Raw genomic sequence first — 16,627 nt, 5'->3', positions numbered from 1 at the left:
TTGGTACCTACAGTTCTGCAAGAGTCCCAATCCACAAAATATTTAAGATTTAAAAAAAAAAAAAAAGCTACTTTTATTGTCAGTTCTATCTAAACATGTCAAGAAAAATACTATTTGTGCTCTAGGTCACTTATAATCCTAGATACCTACTAGCTTATCTAAAAGCCCCTGAATACTGTATTTTGTCTGTTCATACAGACAAACACTGTTTTGCTCAAGCAAATAAAAAAATATATCCACTAGTAACACCTGAACGGTTTCTTAGATCCATAGATGAAACCCAGAGGAATGTTAAAATAGTTACAATTAAGGAATTAAAATCTCAGTGATTTTGAAAACTGCCAGTTAGCCTGCAACACTAATCAAGAATCCAGCACTGCTTTGTAACAATTCAAAAAAGAAATGAGGTTGCTTGTGAAGGCCAGAGCTTTGGTGACAATCAGAACCAAATTTAAAGATCTGTGGTTTATCCAGACCTGAGCAGTTGCCCGTGCCTGGCGATCCTCTTTATTTGCAAGGCTTTATGGCTACAGCACATTCTTCATTCATTGCACTTATGACGGATATCTGGAAGAAAAGACACACAGGTTAGTTCCAACCCCCCACAGAGGAACTGCTCCTAGAAGTTACAGCCAGTCACACTTCATGGTGCAAGATCGTGGCATCTCAAGACTTGTTTTAGAAACTTTAAGCTGTTTCTACAGCCCAGATTATCTCACAAAGCTCCACACAAGAAAGAGTGGAACCTCCAGTCTACACTAAGCAGACAGCACCAATACGATTTATCTTGACGTATCTGAAGACTCAAATCACTTCACGGTCAACAGAGCCAGGCTTCAGTGCCATACTGCATGCCCCAACACAGATGTCCTACTTGCCAAAGAACCAATTCCCATGTTTCTAACCCTTTCTTCATGAAATAATACAAATAACTACACAATGGAGAACATTTATTCTGATGTCAGGCAAGGACAATTAAAGCATCTCTCTTCTTGTCTGCTTTACTCTAGTCTTACCTGCACATCTTCATTGGCATTGAATTTTCCTTCGATTTCTTTTCCCAGATCTCCTTCTGGCAGCTTTAGGTCCTCACGAACTTCGCCACTTTCTGTCAGCAGGGAGAGATACCCATCCTGAATCCCTATCAGCTGTGAAGAGAAATTCATTTTTAGGAAGTTTAACATCATTATCACTAGCAGGCAGCAAGCGAAGACAAGCAGAAGGAACAGTTAGCTGTTACACTAGTTCTTTAGTACTGTGTCTGTAACAGTTAAGAACCTAATTTAATTTGCCTTGTGAGGTTGGTGGCACAGTAAGCAGAAGATTTCTATCCGGACAATTCTGACCATTTTAACAGTTGAGCAAATGCTTCTGGTTCAGTAATGCCACATCTAGACATCTGCCAAACCCTCAGTTCTCTGAGGGCAACAGTACTTCATTAACTGACAAGCAGTTTTGTGGTAAAAAAATATTTTACTTGTAGTGTTAGGAGTTTTAGACTTATTTAAATACGGAAAGATAACGTTAACTCACTTGATAATCATTCCTCTTTATATTTGGGACATCCATGTTATGAGTTGATGGGCAAATATCTTCGTACTTTTTCCCATTGAAGATATCAATACCAACCAGGTGGACCTACAAGAAAAAAGAAAGATCAGTTACTCTCCATCCTAAAGAAGCCAAATGCCATTGAAATCAGTACTGCTGGTCCCATACGGGGCTTCTTGTCTTTTAGGAGACAACACGTGAGACAAGATTCTCCTCAAATCCTTTGCTTGCTGTATGAGAGCAGCCCAAGCCCTAAAAGAAGGCCCCTAAGGTATCCTTTCACATTGTAGATCATCCATTAAAGGAAATGAATAAAGGCTACAGCCTTCGCCTTCCATCACTTTACAATACAAGGTAAAGCTCAACGTGGTTGACTTTTGGTTTGTGACTGTTTAAAGAACACTTATTTCATGTTCCAGCTGTTGTGTGGAACAGAACAGGGCCGGTGACAGCAAGAAAGTTAAGGAGAACGGAAGTGGCCACGTGCTGAGAAGAAAGCAGCTCCCACCTTCCTGGTGCCTGCAGCAGCTGCTCAGAGCAGGTAGCACATGGATTAGCAGTTTACAGCCTATCCTGCTCAGCTCCTTTCACTCTTACAACTGGTTCAGTATTTAGGAATACTATGCAAGTAAAAGCAAAAAAAAAAAAAAAAAAAAAAAAAAAAAAAGCCATGAAGTGCAAGGAGAAGAATAGGGTAAAAAAAAAAAAACAACAAAAAAAACAGCAAAGGCTTGGCAGCCTCTAGTTTGGACAAACACTAAATACTTCACACATAGTCACACGAGGCCGTGGAAGCTTAAGAATCAAACGAGGCCACGTCTGTAGATGCGTCTCACCGGATGAGTGCAGGGGAGCCCAGCCCGGACAGCTGCAGAGCCAACTGCGGGGCAGCACCACGCCGCGTGCCGGGGAGCGTCGCTGGGGCAGCCGGCGCGGTCCAACCACGCCCTGGGGATTTCATCAGCCCCTTCCAGAACTTACCCTGCCCGCCGCCGCACATTTATCACCACCGCCGCGTAATCCTTCCAACAATCCGCGGCAGGGAGAGCCCCCGGCCCGGCCCGGCCCTGCCCCCCGGCCCTCCCCACCCCCGCTCGGGGCGGAGGACACGCGGCGCTGCCGCTCACCTTGGCGTGGCCGTGCTTTCCCGTCTTGGAGGTGGACATCTCCACGATCTTACACGGACGCCCCTTCAGCACCACAAAGCCGTTCTTACGCAGCGCCGAGCACTGCATGGGATAGGTGGACGAGGCGCCGGCGTCGCCCGTCGTGAAGTCCAACTCGTCGGCCATGACGGCGGCTGCGGGGCTGCGGGGAACGCACAGCGTCGGCCCGAGCGCGGGGCCTCCCCAGTTCCCCCCCGGTTCCCCTCCCGTCCCGGTGCCGGTGTAGCCGCGCTCCGCCCGCCACGTGCCCGCCCTCGGGGCCCTCAGCGCCGCGGCCCAACCGCCCTCCGGGCCGTTAGCGCCAGGCCCGGAACGGACAGGAACGGGAAAAGGGGGAGGGGAAGCGTTCCGACGGCCCCTGTTACCTGCGGAGCGCGGCGGGGCGGCCGGGAGGGCGGGCGGGGGCACGGCGCCGCGCACACGCGCCCGACCACTGCGGCGGCCGGCGGGAAGGGGCGGCGGGCGGCGAGCAGCGCGCGCACCACGCCCCGCGCCCCGCCCCCCCGCTTCCGCTCACTTCCTCCGAGCTGATTGGTCCGTCCCGCCTCGTCTCGCTCCGCCCCTCGGCCCTCGGCCGGCCACGTGCGAGGTGCTACGGAGAGCGGCGCGGCTCAACCGGCACCGAGCGCGGAGCACGGCCGCCTGGGGGCGGCCTCGGAGCAGATCGGAGCGACCGCACCGCCGGGCCTGAGGGGGGCGCTGCGGGCTCGGAGCACGGCGCGGCCGCCGCGGCGCGGAGTGCCGTGGGCAGAGGCTGCCGGCTGCGCCGTTCTGTGCCGGCTGATAAGCGGTGCCTGGGTCGCACCGTTACGTGTTCGTGCATGCATGTGCACTGTTTGGTTGCCGACACGTGTGCGATGAGTTGCACGTGCTCTAGGGCATCTTGCCTTACGATGAAGTACAGAGAGCTACCAGCTCTTCTGAGTGCACGCTGCGGCAGGATGGAGCCAAGCTGAATGATGGTTCTTTTTTTTGAGTGTCAGGTTGTGAACTTGGTTCATTTTGTACAATTAAGAGATGAATTGGGTGTGCCCCGAGTGATCTCCTATACTAACCCACAGCTTTTTGCTGAGGTGCAGCTGTAGATGGCTGATATCTCTTTTTTAGACACAAATATTCCATCAGCCTTTATCAGAAATTCATTAAAAAACCTGAAAATCAGATGCATCAGTCATTGCTTGCAGGCATCACTGTGTCCGGATCAGCATTTATTTTCTGAAGTGTGTTTCTTGGCAGTACTGGTGTACAACAACAGCAGTTTGGTTTCAAGGCATGTTTGTAACCATCAGGGCCTCTCATCTTTACATGTATTTCTATTTTTGCAGGTGTGCTCAGAGCACTGCACACCTGGATTATGTCTCTTCTTTTGAGCAGGCTCAGTGCATTATCGATCTTCAGCTCTCCTTCTCAATCTTTATATCAGTCATGCAGCAGAAGTAAGCAGTGTCAGAGAGCTTTTGGAAGGTTTAAAATAGCAGAGAGCAGATACGACTCGTTCATACACTGAAGAAGTGCCCTGAAGCACCTCATTAAAGCCCAGCTTCAGCCACATATATTTCAGCCAGCTCTGGGGCAAACACACAGCCTTGTTGCCAGCAAACTCAACGCAACACGGCAGGCATTGCTCGCCTGGCACATCGATCCCCCCCACAGGACAACACTGGGCTCAGCAGACCCTCGGTGTTCCTGCATACAGCCTGAACCAGATGAAAGAGCCTTTGCTGTGCCCTTGCTGTAGGCATTGCACACTGCTCCAGGCACTGCTTGAACGCTGCCATCCACCCCCTGCTTCTCCCAAGACTGAGCTCAGCACCAGCAGCTCATCCAGTGTTTGTGGTGGCGTTGAGAACGGGATTCTGGGATGTCCCTGCAATGATTAGGGGCTGTGTGTCCTGGCATGCTTTCAGCTCCCATCACGCTGCCTCTTCTTGCTCCCTGGTCGCTCTGGACTTGTGTGCTCTGCCTGGCTGTGCGGATGTGACTGGGCAAGGTATGTGCCCTGCTGGCAGATTTACCTTGGGCGCACACTGCAGGTATGAGGCAAGCAGTGTGACAGTGCCAGGGACACTGAGCCAGCTGGAACCAGCTGGAACTTGCACCAGGAGGAGGAGATGTGCATTGCAACTGCTATTCGCTCCTCCCAGGCTGATGCCACGCAAATACCAGTACATGTGCCCCACGGGGAGCCCTGCTTCTGACCCCGGATCTGCTGTCCTGCCTTGCAATTCCTCAACCCCTGTGGGTTTCAGTGGAAGATAAGGACACAGAGCACCATCAGACCCTACAGCGTTGGTCCCTGCGTGTGCAGTGCTTCAGCTCCATCCTCATCAGCTGTTTGAGTCAGGAGAGGGAGGGCACCTCTTCTCCATGATGAAAAACAAGTTGAAGTGAGGCAGAAAAATCAGTGATAAATGAGTGTGAAAAGTGTTAATGGAGCCAAATGTCCCGAGCTTATTGGATTAGGAAAGTCAAACTAATTTTGAAATTACGCCTAGAGTGTGGGAAACTAGATATTGTTCGCCATTTATCTGACATAACAGAAAAGTCTTAATGGCTGTCATCTCAGCATGTTAGGAAAACACTGTCGAAGCTCTTGCTGACAAGATGCTTTCTCAGGGGCTATTAATTATATTGCGTTATTAGCTAACCATGGTACAGGAACATATTTTGCATGTTAACTAAAGTGCAACGACCATTTAGCTAATAAGTATGACTCGGTCTTTTAAATCTTAATGATTAGCAACTTAACAAAACTGTAACACAGAGATAAAAATAATGATTGAACAAGCTGTGTCATAAGAACAAGTTTCAGCTGGAAATCACGTGTGACAAAGGCAGATAACGTGCTAATTGCCAGCCTGATGGCACAGGGCAGACGTAAACATATCTGCAGATCTGACCAACCCTTGTGACCCTTTCCTGCATCCCCATGCTCGGTAAAAGTACACTGCGATAGCTCAGCCCGGCATATCAGCTCCATCCCTACCAGCAGCATGGCGAGGACAGGAATTGCCAAAGTACTGTGCAGCTCCCAACTCTGCCATCCTCTCCATGTAGCAGAATTGATTGGAAACATCCCAGGATAAGCAAAATACCATCTGTAGGGGATGATGCAGATGAAAGAATAATATTAAAAAGCACAAAGGCTCAACTCAGCTCTGACCAAGCAAAGGGAGAACCCGTTAGCTCTCAGGAGTCCCAGTGTGCTGACAACAGGCTGTGGAAAAGCACACAGGGGGAAGATATCTTTCTGCTGGTAACCATTTTTACACTCATATTACCCAAGTGGCTCTTGGGTTCAGAAATACACCTATGGCAGCGTGGGCTTTGTTAAACTGATGTATGTGCTACATTACAACCAGCAATTCAGGCTTTTAGTTGTCATTTATTTGGTAACACAGAGGAAAACAAAGGCTGCCTGGCTCATTGTGTTGCTAAACAAATGATACCTCACCGCTGCGTTATTCATTTTGAACGCAGTCCTTCCTGAAAGAGCCACTGACTGATGCTCCTCAGGCATCTGCACGAAGCTCAGCTGGATGCCACCAGAGACGTTCTGCAGCTGCCACCCACAGAGCAAATGTGCCCTACTGGAAAAAATCCCTCCTTTCTGGAGATGGACGTGTGTCTGAGATGTACAGAGGGGAGAGACAACAGCACAAGCCAGCACACGCTGCAGATGTTGTTCATGGTCACCTTTATGTAACAGACACAGATAACATTGCTGTTATTGCAGGCATTCCAGGAAATGGTGAAATCTCCTTCTCCACTGAACGCATGGGGCCAATGCTGGTCCTGGTGAACCTCGTGCCTGCACTTCCAGTTGCTTGGAAAGAGCCAAAAATTTGCAAAGTCTGCATGAGAAGGAAGTTCAGGCCCAAAGAGGGGAGCATGAACATTCCCATCACAGCCACTGCAGTACTTGTCATCACTGTGAGGTCCCTGTGAGCAGCACTGATGTTTCTTCCTAAATAAATAGTGGGTATCTATCCTGAGAAACTTCTTAGAAGGCCTTGTTTCACAGCAAGGAATATACAAATCTTAAAAGTTCAAGTAATCATTAATTGTTACAGTTGATCTAAGCACTGTACAAAAAGACAGAGGGCAGAGGGGGGAGGCGACCTGGCAATGGTCACACCATGGGAGAGATTAAACAGAGAGGAACAGCTTCCTACAAGGAAAGAGAAGAGAGATAGTCTGCAACCACACGTATCAACCCAGACAGAGTTTCTTAGTTTCTCTGAGAAACACTGAAAAATGCTGGACAGGCTTGAGAGGTGAGCACATGCAAACCTCTTAAAGTTCAACAAGCAAGGTCCTCTACCTGGCTCAGGGCAATCCCAAGCATGAATACAGGCTGGGTAATGACTGAATGGAAGGCAGCCTTGAAGAAAAATACTTGAGTGGATGAAAAAAGGATGACTATGAGCTGTCAATCTGCACTAATAGCTCAGAAAGTCAACTGTACCCTGGGCTGCATCAAAAGAAGTGTGACTGGCAGGGAAAAGGAGGTGAATGTCCCCTCTGCTCCTGTAAGACTCCATCTGGTGATGAGGCCCTGGCACAGGCTGCCCCAAGAAGCTGTGGATGCTCCATCTCTGAAGGCATTCAAGGCCGGGTTGGATGGGGCTTTGAACCTGATCTAATGGGAGGTATCCCTGCCTATGGGACTGGATGGACGTTATGGTCCCTTCCAACCCAAACCATTTTGTGGATCTGTGATCTGTGCAGTGTGCTGCTAACACAGCTGCGCTAGCAGGTATTTTCTCAAGGCTTCAGATCACTCAGCAGGAGGAGGCAGCAAGCATGAGAAGAAGAGCTGAAGGTATGAGGCTTCAGCATCACCCAACCCCTTTTTCCTTCATTCCAGCTGAGTGATGACCCTGTTAAATGTAATGCTTTGCCTGCTAGTAAGATCATCCTGCCACAATGCAGTGGGACACAGAGGCACACATGTACGGTATTCCTCCCATTCTTTCCTTGGCTCTTCCTGCAGCTCAGCTGTGCCAACAGTTTCAGAGCAAAGTGCCAACTTGGCACCTGTGGCTGGATGGTGCAGGCAGCGCTGTGAAGTCCCGCAGTTGATGTGTCCTCCTGTGCCGGCACCTGCAAGGTGTTTGTGAAATGAGACTTTTGCCTAACGTTTCCTTCTGCATCCCTCCTTCGTGTGTGTGGCCATGCCCCTACGCCTCCTCGCCACCACGCAGGTCTTCCAGCTCTGTCACGGATTTGGCCGGGAGCTTCTTGCGGCGGAATGCAGCTGCGATCTCCTCAAATGACTTCCCCTTCGTCTCGGGTACTTTGAGGTACGCAAACAGGAAGAAGACCAGAAGGAGGACGGCGAATACAACGAACACATACGGTCCGCACAGATCCTGCAGTGGGCAATGAGAGCATGGCACAGCCGTCAGACCACAGCATGGCTTGTCGTCACCCCTGCCTGCATAGCCTCGGAGATCCGGGGGACGCGTACACATCCCCTATTCTGCCTTGGGGACCTCACCCGCCTCACGTTGGTGCTGTTTTAGGGAGGTTTCTTACCGCGATGTACTGGAAGCACATCCCCACGATGAAGTTGCAGGCCCAGTTGCAGAAGCCGGCAACGGCGATGGCGGCGGGGCGCGGGCCTTGGCTGAACAGCTCAGCTACAATGAACCAGGGGATGGGCCCAGGCCCAACTTCAAAGAATATAACGAAGAGGAAGATGGCGATCATGCTGACGTAACTCATCCAGGCGAACTGGCTCTGCAAGAGGATGCACTCGGTGTTAGGGTTTCAGCACGGTTCTCATTAATTATTGTTAATTAATTAAGTTTCTTTTTCAGAAATCACTCTTTATTCAGACAAGTAGGGGCTGCACATGCAGGATGCAAAGGGTGCAATGTCCCCAGGTGCTACATGACAAAAAACAGCTCCAGCTATTGCCATTTTGTCCCTTCTGGGAACAAATATTTTCCAAACCTCTATGAGATGAAGATGAACAAGCAGAGCTTTCATCTCGAGGAATGCTTTCTCTTCTTGTTTGCAAATTACAGAGAAAAAGTGAAGATGAAGCCTTACCAGGAGTGCAAGTCCAATGGTCATGGCCACAGCGCTGATCAACATGCCCATCAGACCAGCCAGGAACAGCGAGCGCCTGCCTGCCTTCTCCACCAGGAAGACCTGCAGGAACGCATGTATGATCAGTCCCTAGCAGTGCTGCTCTTAGGAGGGTCAATCAGGTCTGTTAGCAGCAAACAGCTCGTTACCACCACCGCACCTCACTCCTGCTCTTTTAGCTCACGTGGTTGAGAGACCACTGCACCTTGCCTGTGTGGCAGCTGGAGTCAGAAGTTTTGCCCTGGCAGCTCCCAGATTCCTGCTTAGCTGATAGCCACAACTCTCAACTTGATCCTTCAGCACTTCTTGGACTCTGGTCATCTCATCCAGCTTCTGCCATCTGTATCTGTACCAACGGCTTCACCCAACAAGGAGATGGAGGTAGCTCCAGATGGCCACAAACATGACTTGCCTTGAGATACCTTACATCAGCCTCTGAAGCTGCCTTTTCTTCCCTTCCACTTTAAAGGACACTTGTGGCCATTTGCTCAACCTCAGACATCTCCTTTTCCTGTAATTACGGCCAATGATTTACACTTCCAGGAGATGGGCTCTGTTCTGGAGACAGGTCACCCTACTGACTCGTGGAGTTGCAGAGCCTCCGCCTCCTCTCCCCTTGCCAAGATCTGCCTGTCTGTCAGTTATTTTGCCTTTTAGTCAGGGGCTGTCATTCATTGACAGGTGTGTGTAACTCTTTAAGTGTTGATGGCCAAGAGAGCAAACGTCCCCAGGGTAGCTGTGGAATTGCAGGAGACCATCTGACCCGGAGGCAGACCTCCTCCAGTGGCACAGCCTCTGTGCCTCATTTCACAATGAACACTCATGGCTTTCCCTCTGCACGGGAACTGCAATGGACTTTCTCTAAAGAAATTTCACCCCAAGGCCTCCTACCTCCATAGGATGGGCTAAGACCTGTATTTCTCCATTGCATCTAGTCCCGCTTCCTTGTGGGTAAAAGTCCTTTACTCCCTAATGTGCTCCAAAGATATGAGGGAGGTGGTCATCCTTGGCATTTCCCGCTCTTCTTATAGTAATAATAACATTAAAAAAAAAAAAAAAGTCTGCTGATTAGAATTGAATTAATGCTCCCAAGAGATAGACAAGGATGGGAAGGCTGGGGAAGCTGGAACCACCCTTTTATTGCTGCAGAGCTTTGCATAGATCTGAGGAGGAAAAGTGCTCTGTTTGTTTATTGCTATGAAGTAGCCTTTGGATATTGATCATGCAGGCACTGTGTGCATGCAGAGAAAAATCTGAAAGACCAAAGATAAGAAGGAGCTTATGAGCTGCCTGCTCCTGGGGCAGATTGGACCTATGGAATCACAGTCTCAAATGTAACTGTTGTTTGGGGCTCAATGCTGATCTAGCTGAGCTTCCCTGAACAAGATCAGCTGTCAGCTGTCACTCGCAAGGCACTGAGCAGTGCTGTCTGACAGCAAGGATTTTCCAGAGGAGGGGATGCCCAGGGAAGGATTCTCCCCTGAGGTACGCATGAGCAGCTCTGCAAAACCATGACCCCCTGCCCCAGCTCCAGCATGAAGTCAAGTTTCAAAATCAAATCTCATTTTGGGAATCTAGGGCAGACATATTTACTTACGGAGATAACTGTGAAGACTGTGTTCACCACTCCAACGCCAATGGTTGCATAAACTGGTTGGCCAACACCGGCTCTCTCGAAAATGTTTGTAGAGTAGTAAAAGATCTATCAAAATGCAGTAGGATGAAGGATTAGGTAACAGGGCTGCTGTAACTGTGTGTTCTCTTGAAGGAAAGATTTATCCTGCTTGCCTGGCATTCGAAGTTATTTAATTGTGATTGATCTTTTAACTTTTAAATTATTTATTGTAATAATTAAAGCCAAACCTTTTGAAAGAACCTGAGGGAGTTAAAAATCCCATCTAAATTTCCCCCTTGAACTATTACATTTTCACTTTTGAAAGTTCTCCTCCACCCATGTTTAATCTCCAAAATTGGATTGCCAGCACTGCCTGTTGGAAACAAATACGGTGATAGGACTGAGGTTTGAAGAGCTTTTTGGGTATTATTATATTGAAACGACTCCAATGTCTCCCTTCTCTCAAAGCATAAGGCAGTTCCTATCTTGTGGAAGTGAAGGACAGCAGGACAGTGAGGGTTTCTTTAACATTTTTGGGAGTCTCACCGCGTTGATGCCTGAGAACTGCTGCGATATCTGAACCATCAGTGCCACGATCACAGCCTGCCGGTACTTGGAGGAGCTGAACAGCTGCCCGATGGACACTCTCTTTTCACTCGCAGCTTCTTGCTTTTCCTTCTCCATCTCAGCAATCTCTTTCATCGGGTCACAGTTTCCTCTGAGCCTTTTCAAACCTTAAGAGAAAGTTCAGAATTCTTTTATAGTAGACGATCGGCGAAGGAGCCTTCTCTGGCCAAAACGGAGGTAACACTATGGGTGGTGTAAGAACAGTCAGGTGAACCCAGAATTTCTCTTACTTTTTTTGGCCTCCTCCACTTTCCCCAGCTTGATGTAGAGATAGCGGGGGCTCTCGGGGCACAGCAACAGCAGGAAGAACTGCAGCAGAGCAGCCACCCCGGAGAGCCCGAGCAGCAGCGGCCACAGCTCGTCGTTGCCAAGGAGAAAGTCCAGACCCAGGACCTGGAATTATGGAGCATGTTGGAAAGCAGTGAGAGATTTCCAAATGATGCGTGGGCAGCATTTTTCTTTGCACTATTTGCAAAGCGTTTTCGTAACCGCAGCACAACAAGCAGGACTTGCCACGTTTTTCCCCCATTTTTATTTTTTTTTTTCAGGAGTAAGAAGATGCAGTCTTTTGGCTATGTCACATAGGATGAACTCATGGATGTGCCAGTCTGTCACATGGTGGGGACACCCAACACAGTGCATAGTGCTCCCTGCTCCCTACCCCTCTGACAGAACTATCCTTAGATAGTGAGTATCTCATGCTCAGCATCCAGTCTGACTCTGACCAGATGTCTACCAAAATCTCACATGGGTGGGCAGAAGACCTTGGGATGTTTCACACCTCTGACTCAGGGCTGGAGTTTAATCCCATTCAGGCAAATTCTCCTTCAGTTTTGGAATGGAATGTGAAAAATTTCTCTAAGTTTCCACCATGTATCCCCTGATATCTGTCATGCTCTCTCTGGTTCTGTGGCTTTCCCTTTGTACCTGGCTGATGAGGATGCCTGTGACGATGGCCAGCTGGTGCAGCGTCCCCAGTGCTCCTCGGAGGGCAGTGGGAGAGACCTCACTCACATACATGGGCACGAGGCCAGAGGAGAGCCCTGCACAGAGCACATGAGCATCACCCCTCTGTGAGCAGCAGAGACCTCTCCCCAAACTAGAAAGGAGGATGGAGCCCAAATCCCACATCCAACATCCTGCGTCTGTCATTTCATGTACCGCATGCAGCATCCTGCATCCTCCATCCCACACCCCACATCCCACATCTCATATCACACACTCCATATCCCACATCTCATATCACACACCCCATATCCCACATTTCATATCACACACTCCATATCCCACATTTCATATCACACACTCCATATCCCACATCTCATATCACACATCCCGTATCCCACATCTCATATCACACACCCCATATCCCACATCTCATATCACACATCCCGTATCCCACATCTCATATCACACATCCCGTATCCCACATCTCATATCACACACCCCATATCCCACATCTCATATCACACATCCCGTATCCCACATCTCATATCACACATCCCGTATCCCACACCCCATCCATCCAATCCCTTGCAATCCAATCCATCCAGCCCAATTCCTTGCAGGGCTGTTCAGGTGCACATGCACACGCACAGCCCAGCACGGAGCAGAGCTCTGCTGGGAGCAGTTATCACAGAGCAAAGAGCTTTCTTCAGGCTTTCCTTGACCCATCAGAGCACAGCAGTAACAGCGATAACAAACTGTATTTCTAAGCTAATTCCAATGTAATTCCATATTATCTGCCTGCTATCTTTTCCTCACTACCCACAGCACTGCTGTACTATCTGCAGTCTGGGTGTAGATAGCCTGCTGTCTTGGAAACCTGTTAAACAGTACAATTAACAGCACACTCATGGGACAGTCACCACCAAGACTGAGCCTGAAGTCTGAGGCACTGCCCACGAGGAGGATCCAGCTCCCTTCTAGCATAATTGATTTAATGATGGAGCTGACCCAAATACCGTGCAGAAGATCCTGGATTGAGAAGTAGGAGCATGGGGGAGAAACCTTTTATGAACTAAAAAAACCCCTAAATATTGCAGAAATTGAGAAACCCTCCTGGTCCCTGCGCCCGCCCCGCTGGCACTCACCGCAGTACAGCCCCGTGATCGCCCGCCCAGCGATGATGAGGATGTGTGAGGGCCCCAGCTTGGCCAGCCCCATGAGGAGGTTGCCAGCGATGGAGAGGACATTGACCACCAGCATGGCTTTCACCCTGCGGGGCAGCAGAAATATCAGTGGGGTGCAGGGAAACCAGGGGTTGTAACAGATGGCAAACGCTGCTGAAATGCCCTCTCTTTTTTGGCATGAAAAGAATGGGAATTGGAGTGTCTGTAAGGGTTGCTCACTGGCTTCTTGTTTGAGGGCTGAGCACTGAAATAAAACACCCAATCTGTAATTTAGGATTTTAAAAAGCCAGACCTCTGGGATGTTTGGAGCACTGTTTTGGAGGTCTGATGTTTTTTTAACTGAATTAGACAAAATAGCACAAGTGGTATTTCTGCAAGAAAGAAGAATGTTTCGGAGAAAATTCAGACATAAAGGCTTACACTGTACTAACGCAGTGTACTATGTTTGGACTTGAAGATCCTTATATTATGTGCTTAACGATTATGTGCTTCTATGAATTTGAAATTCATGGAGAGGAGTTGGAGAGTGGGGACTCACATGCCTGGAGAGCGCATGGGAGCAGGAGGGCAGGTGCTAAATTCCATCTCCAGGCTCTGCGTAAAGCTGTAAATACCGAAGGAAACGAATCTGGTCCCTCCCAGCCCTCAAACCCCACTGAGATCTGCCCAACAAAATTATGCTGAAAACCTCAATTTTTTAGAGCACAAAGCAGAGACTTATAGTGGGCATGCAGTGACAATTCGGGTTGGGTGATGCCTTTTGCTCAACTGGAGCCAGAGGCAGCTGCTCACCTCCCCAGCCGGTCGCCGATCCAGCCCACGGTGAAGGAGGAGATCATGCCTCCAACAGCAAACATGGAGACAGAGAGGGACCAGTACATGGTGAGGATGTGAGGGGACACGGCGGGGTCCTCAAAGCCAGCTGAGGGTGGGAGCGTCCCCTGGGAGCTGCCCCATGCCTCTGTGCCTGGGATGGTGACGGTGATAGAAGCATCATTGTCCGTGGAGGTGTTGATGGTGTGCCTCACCATGGGGATGGCACCCAGCACGCGCCCGTAGTGCGCTTCTATCACCTGCAGCAGGCAAAGAGGAAAATGCCATCAGCTCAGAGCCACAGCCACCCCTGGGCTCTGCTGCGGGGATTTTCCTCCCCAGGACCCTGCTGGGCACGTACCTTCTGCGGGGCGTTGATGACACCCAGGCTGTAGCCGTACTGGAAGAAGCCCAGCACCGCGGTGAAGACGGAGAGGACCAACGTTCCTGTGAGGTGCTGGGAGGGAGCAGAGCACAGCCTCAGCCCCAGCCGGGAAGAACGCAGCCCTGGGACAGACCCATGCCCCTGCAGTGTCCCAGCAGCACCCCTCAGTGCAGCTGGGAGGACACACCAAGCTGCTGGCTTTCAGCAGTGCTGGTGAGAGTACTTTTTTCACTCTGCCGCGCTTGAAATTACCCTCTGAGGTGACAAAGATCTTAAAAAATAACCCCCCGACCCCTTTGCTCTGGTTTTGTACATAGACATCGCAGAGCAGTGAATTAAGAGGGGTATTTTTGCTGGTTGCAGTGTTGGCGTGCAGCAACCACCAACCCTGGGTGCTGTTCTCCCTCCAAATCCCAGTGCCCACCACCATCAGCAGTTACCTTCTCCGCCTGCATTTTGCTTTTCCCATCCATCCCCACTCCTCCGGACACCGTGCTGAGCTGCTCCCACTCTTGCAGAAGGGACACCAGGGGCAGCAGAAGTGGCCGTGCTGCAGGAGATGGGACTATATCACCTCCGGAGTTAATGAGAAACCCGTCCTCCTGGCAGTTCTCAGCTCAGAGCCAACCCATGCATTTTGGGGGGGGGACAAATAGAAGAACAGGGACTCTGAGGGCAGAGAAGGAACGTGGGCAGTGCGGTGGTCAACTGAGTTTGGGCTGTTATACGGCACTGTGCCATGTTGGGGAGCAGGGAACGCAGCCACACTGAGGAGCTCAGCGCCCGTGCTGGCTTCTGTATTGGGTTTATCCACTGTATCACAAAACTTGCTGAATTTTAGCAAGAAGAAACCTTTCCAGCACATGGAACAAAGATGCTAGGAATGAGTACGTCTTTTATTTATACACCACTTGGCAGTTGCTTTAAAAGGTATTTGTGAACAGCAAACGTATACAGATGCAGATGCATCCAGGTGTCTGTATGCACGTAGCTGCAGCCCTCACTGCAGCGCCTGCACACACCACGTGCGGGCATTCGGGGCGCTCAGGGAATGCTGTACGCAGACACACAGACGCCGTGCAGCCAAATGACCCCGAGCACCACCGTTACCCCACTGTCCCCCAGCAGCCCGTGGCGGTGTGAGCAGACAGCCCCACTTGCTGTGATGGCTGATGCTGTGTCCCGCGGGTCTTGGACTTTGCACGGTGCTGTGGATCTGGTCTGAACTGGTACTGCTCGGCTCTGTGCTGAAACCCTGCATGGCCCGGGTTGGAACCCCACATGCCAACAGGTGCTGCTGCCTTCCAATGGGTTTCGGTGAGTCACGGTGCTGTCCGTCAGGAGCCTCCGCATGGGCACCGAGGGTGCTTTCCATACAGGGAGAAATAGAGAGGCGAAGGCTGCTCATCGCTGTGCTGGGCTCAGAGTAAAACTTTAACTTGAGGTAAAGGGTTCACTGCGTTCATGCAGCCCCAGCCTCTGCGTCCGCCCCTCGAGCTGAGCCCCCTCCCACATCCCTGCTCGGGGTGAGGAAAAGCCTTCAGGATGCCCAGCGGGGTGTGCATGGCAAGGAAGGCCATTTACATCCCCCAAAACAAGGGCAGGAGGGGTGTTTGCAGGGCAGCTGGTTTCCAGCAGCACTCAGGGCTGTGCTGCACCCAGGGCAATTGGAGCACGTATGTGGCTCCCGGTGACCCCAGATGTCTTTCCGTGGGGTTGTTATGGGGTCTGGATGGGGCTGTGCTGCCTGGCACAGGTTAGGGCTGGTCCTGAGCCCTGGACTGGGGAAGGTGGGGGGCAGCGTGATCGGTGGTGGTTAAGTAATGAAGTGGGGTGAGGGCAGGGACCGAGTTGTTCCTCTTGGTTTCTTCTGATCGGTTTGTGTGGCCGTGGTTTTAAATAACACATTCACAAAGTGCCTTGTGTTCATACGCAACAATTCTCTTTTATTTCATCGCCGCACCCCAACACCCCACAACTGAAAAAAAAAATCATTTAAAGCTGCGTATTCTGAACCAGTCACATCGAGAGGGGAACAACATGAAATGAAGGAGTGATCCGCCTGCAACATAACTTGATAAAAGGCTCCGGTTTCAGGTAGCAACCCCAGTGGAAATACACAGAGTGGGTGGCAATCGGTGATGGGATCGGTTTGAGGGCTGTCACCGTGCTGTGCTGCGGGGAAACAGGGGCAGTGGGGCAGTGCCCCATCCACGTGGGTACCGGCGTGGGCAGAGCA

General features: G+C 50.4%; 2 protein-coding genes across 2 annotated transcripts; both read right to left on the bottom strand.

Annotated features, from left to right (window-relative positions):
- Positions 1-460: 460 nt before the first annotated feature.
- On the bottom strand, positions 461-3,243 carry EIF5A2 (eukaryotic translation initiation factor 5A2). Its single transcript, XM_085232796.1, has 5 exons — positions 3,083-3,243; positions 2,679-2,859; positions 1,534-1,638; positions 1,017-1,148; positions 461-567 (listed from the first exon to the last, which is right to left on the bottom strand). The coding sequence occupies exons 2-5, from the start codon at positions 2,841-2,843 to the stop codon at positions 508-510; spliced, it is 462 nt and encodes a 153-aa protein (XP_085088922.1). The 5' UTR covers positions 2,844-2,859; positions 3,083-3,243; the 3' UTR covers positions 461-507.
- A 3,154-nt stretch (positions 3,244-6,397) lies between these two features.
- SLC2A2 (solute carrier family 2 member 2) lies at positions 6,398-14,983 on the bottom strand. The gene is made up of 11 exons (XM_010716927.4): positions 14,829-14,983; positions 14,365-14,460; positions 13,983-14,263; positions 13,152-13,276; positions 11,986-12,101; positions 11,289-11,451; positions 10,978-11,165; positions 10,414-10,518; positions 8,778-8,879; positions 8,259-8,462; positions 6,398-8,092 (listed from the first exon to the last, which is right to left on the bottom strand). The coding sequence occupies exons 1-11, from the start codon at positions 14,859-14,861 to the stop codon at positions 7,901-7,903; spliced, it is 1,605 nt and encodes a 534-aa protein (XP_010715229.2). The 5' UTR covers positions 14,862-14,983; the 3' UTR covers positions 6,398-7,900.
- Between the last annotated feature and the right edge of the window lie 1,644 nt (positions 14,984-16,627).

Source organism: Meleagris gallopavo, chromosome 11 (assembly GCF_905368555.1).
Source record: "Meleagris gallopavo chromosome 11, MGAL_WU_HG_1.1, whole genome shotgun sequence".
In the NCBI taxonomy this organism is placed as follows: domain Eukaryota; kingdom Metazoa; phylum Chordata; class Aves; order Galliformes; family Phasianidae; genus Meleagris; species Meleagris gallopavo.
This window is presented reverse-complemented; position numbering and strand designations above follow the sequence as displayed.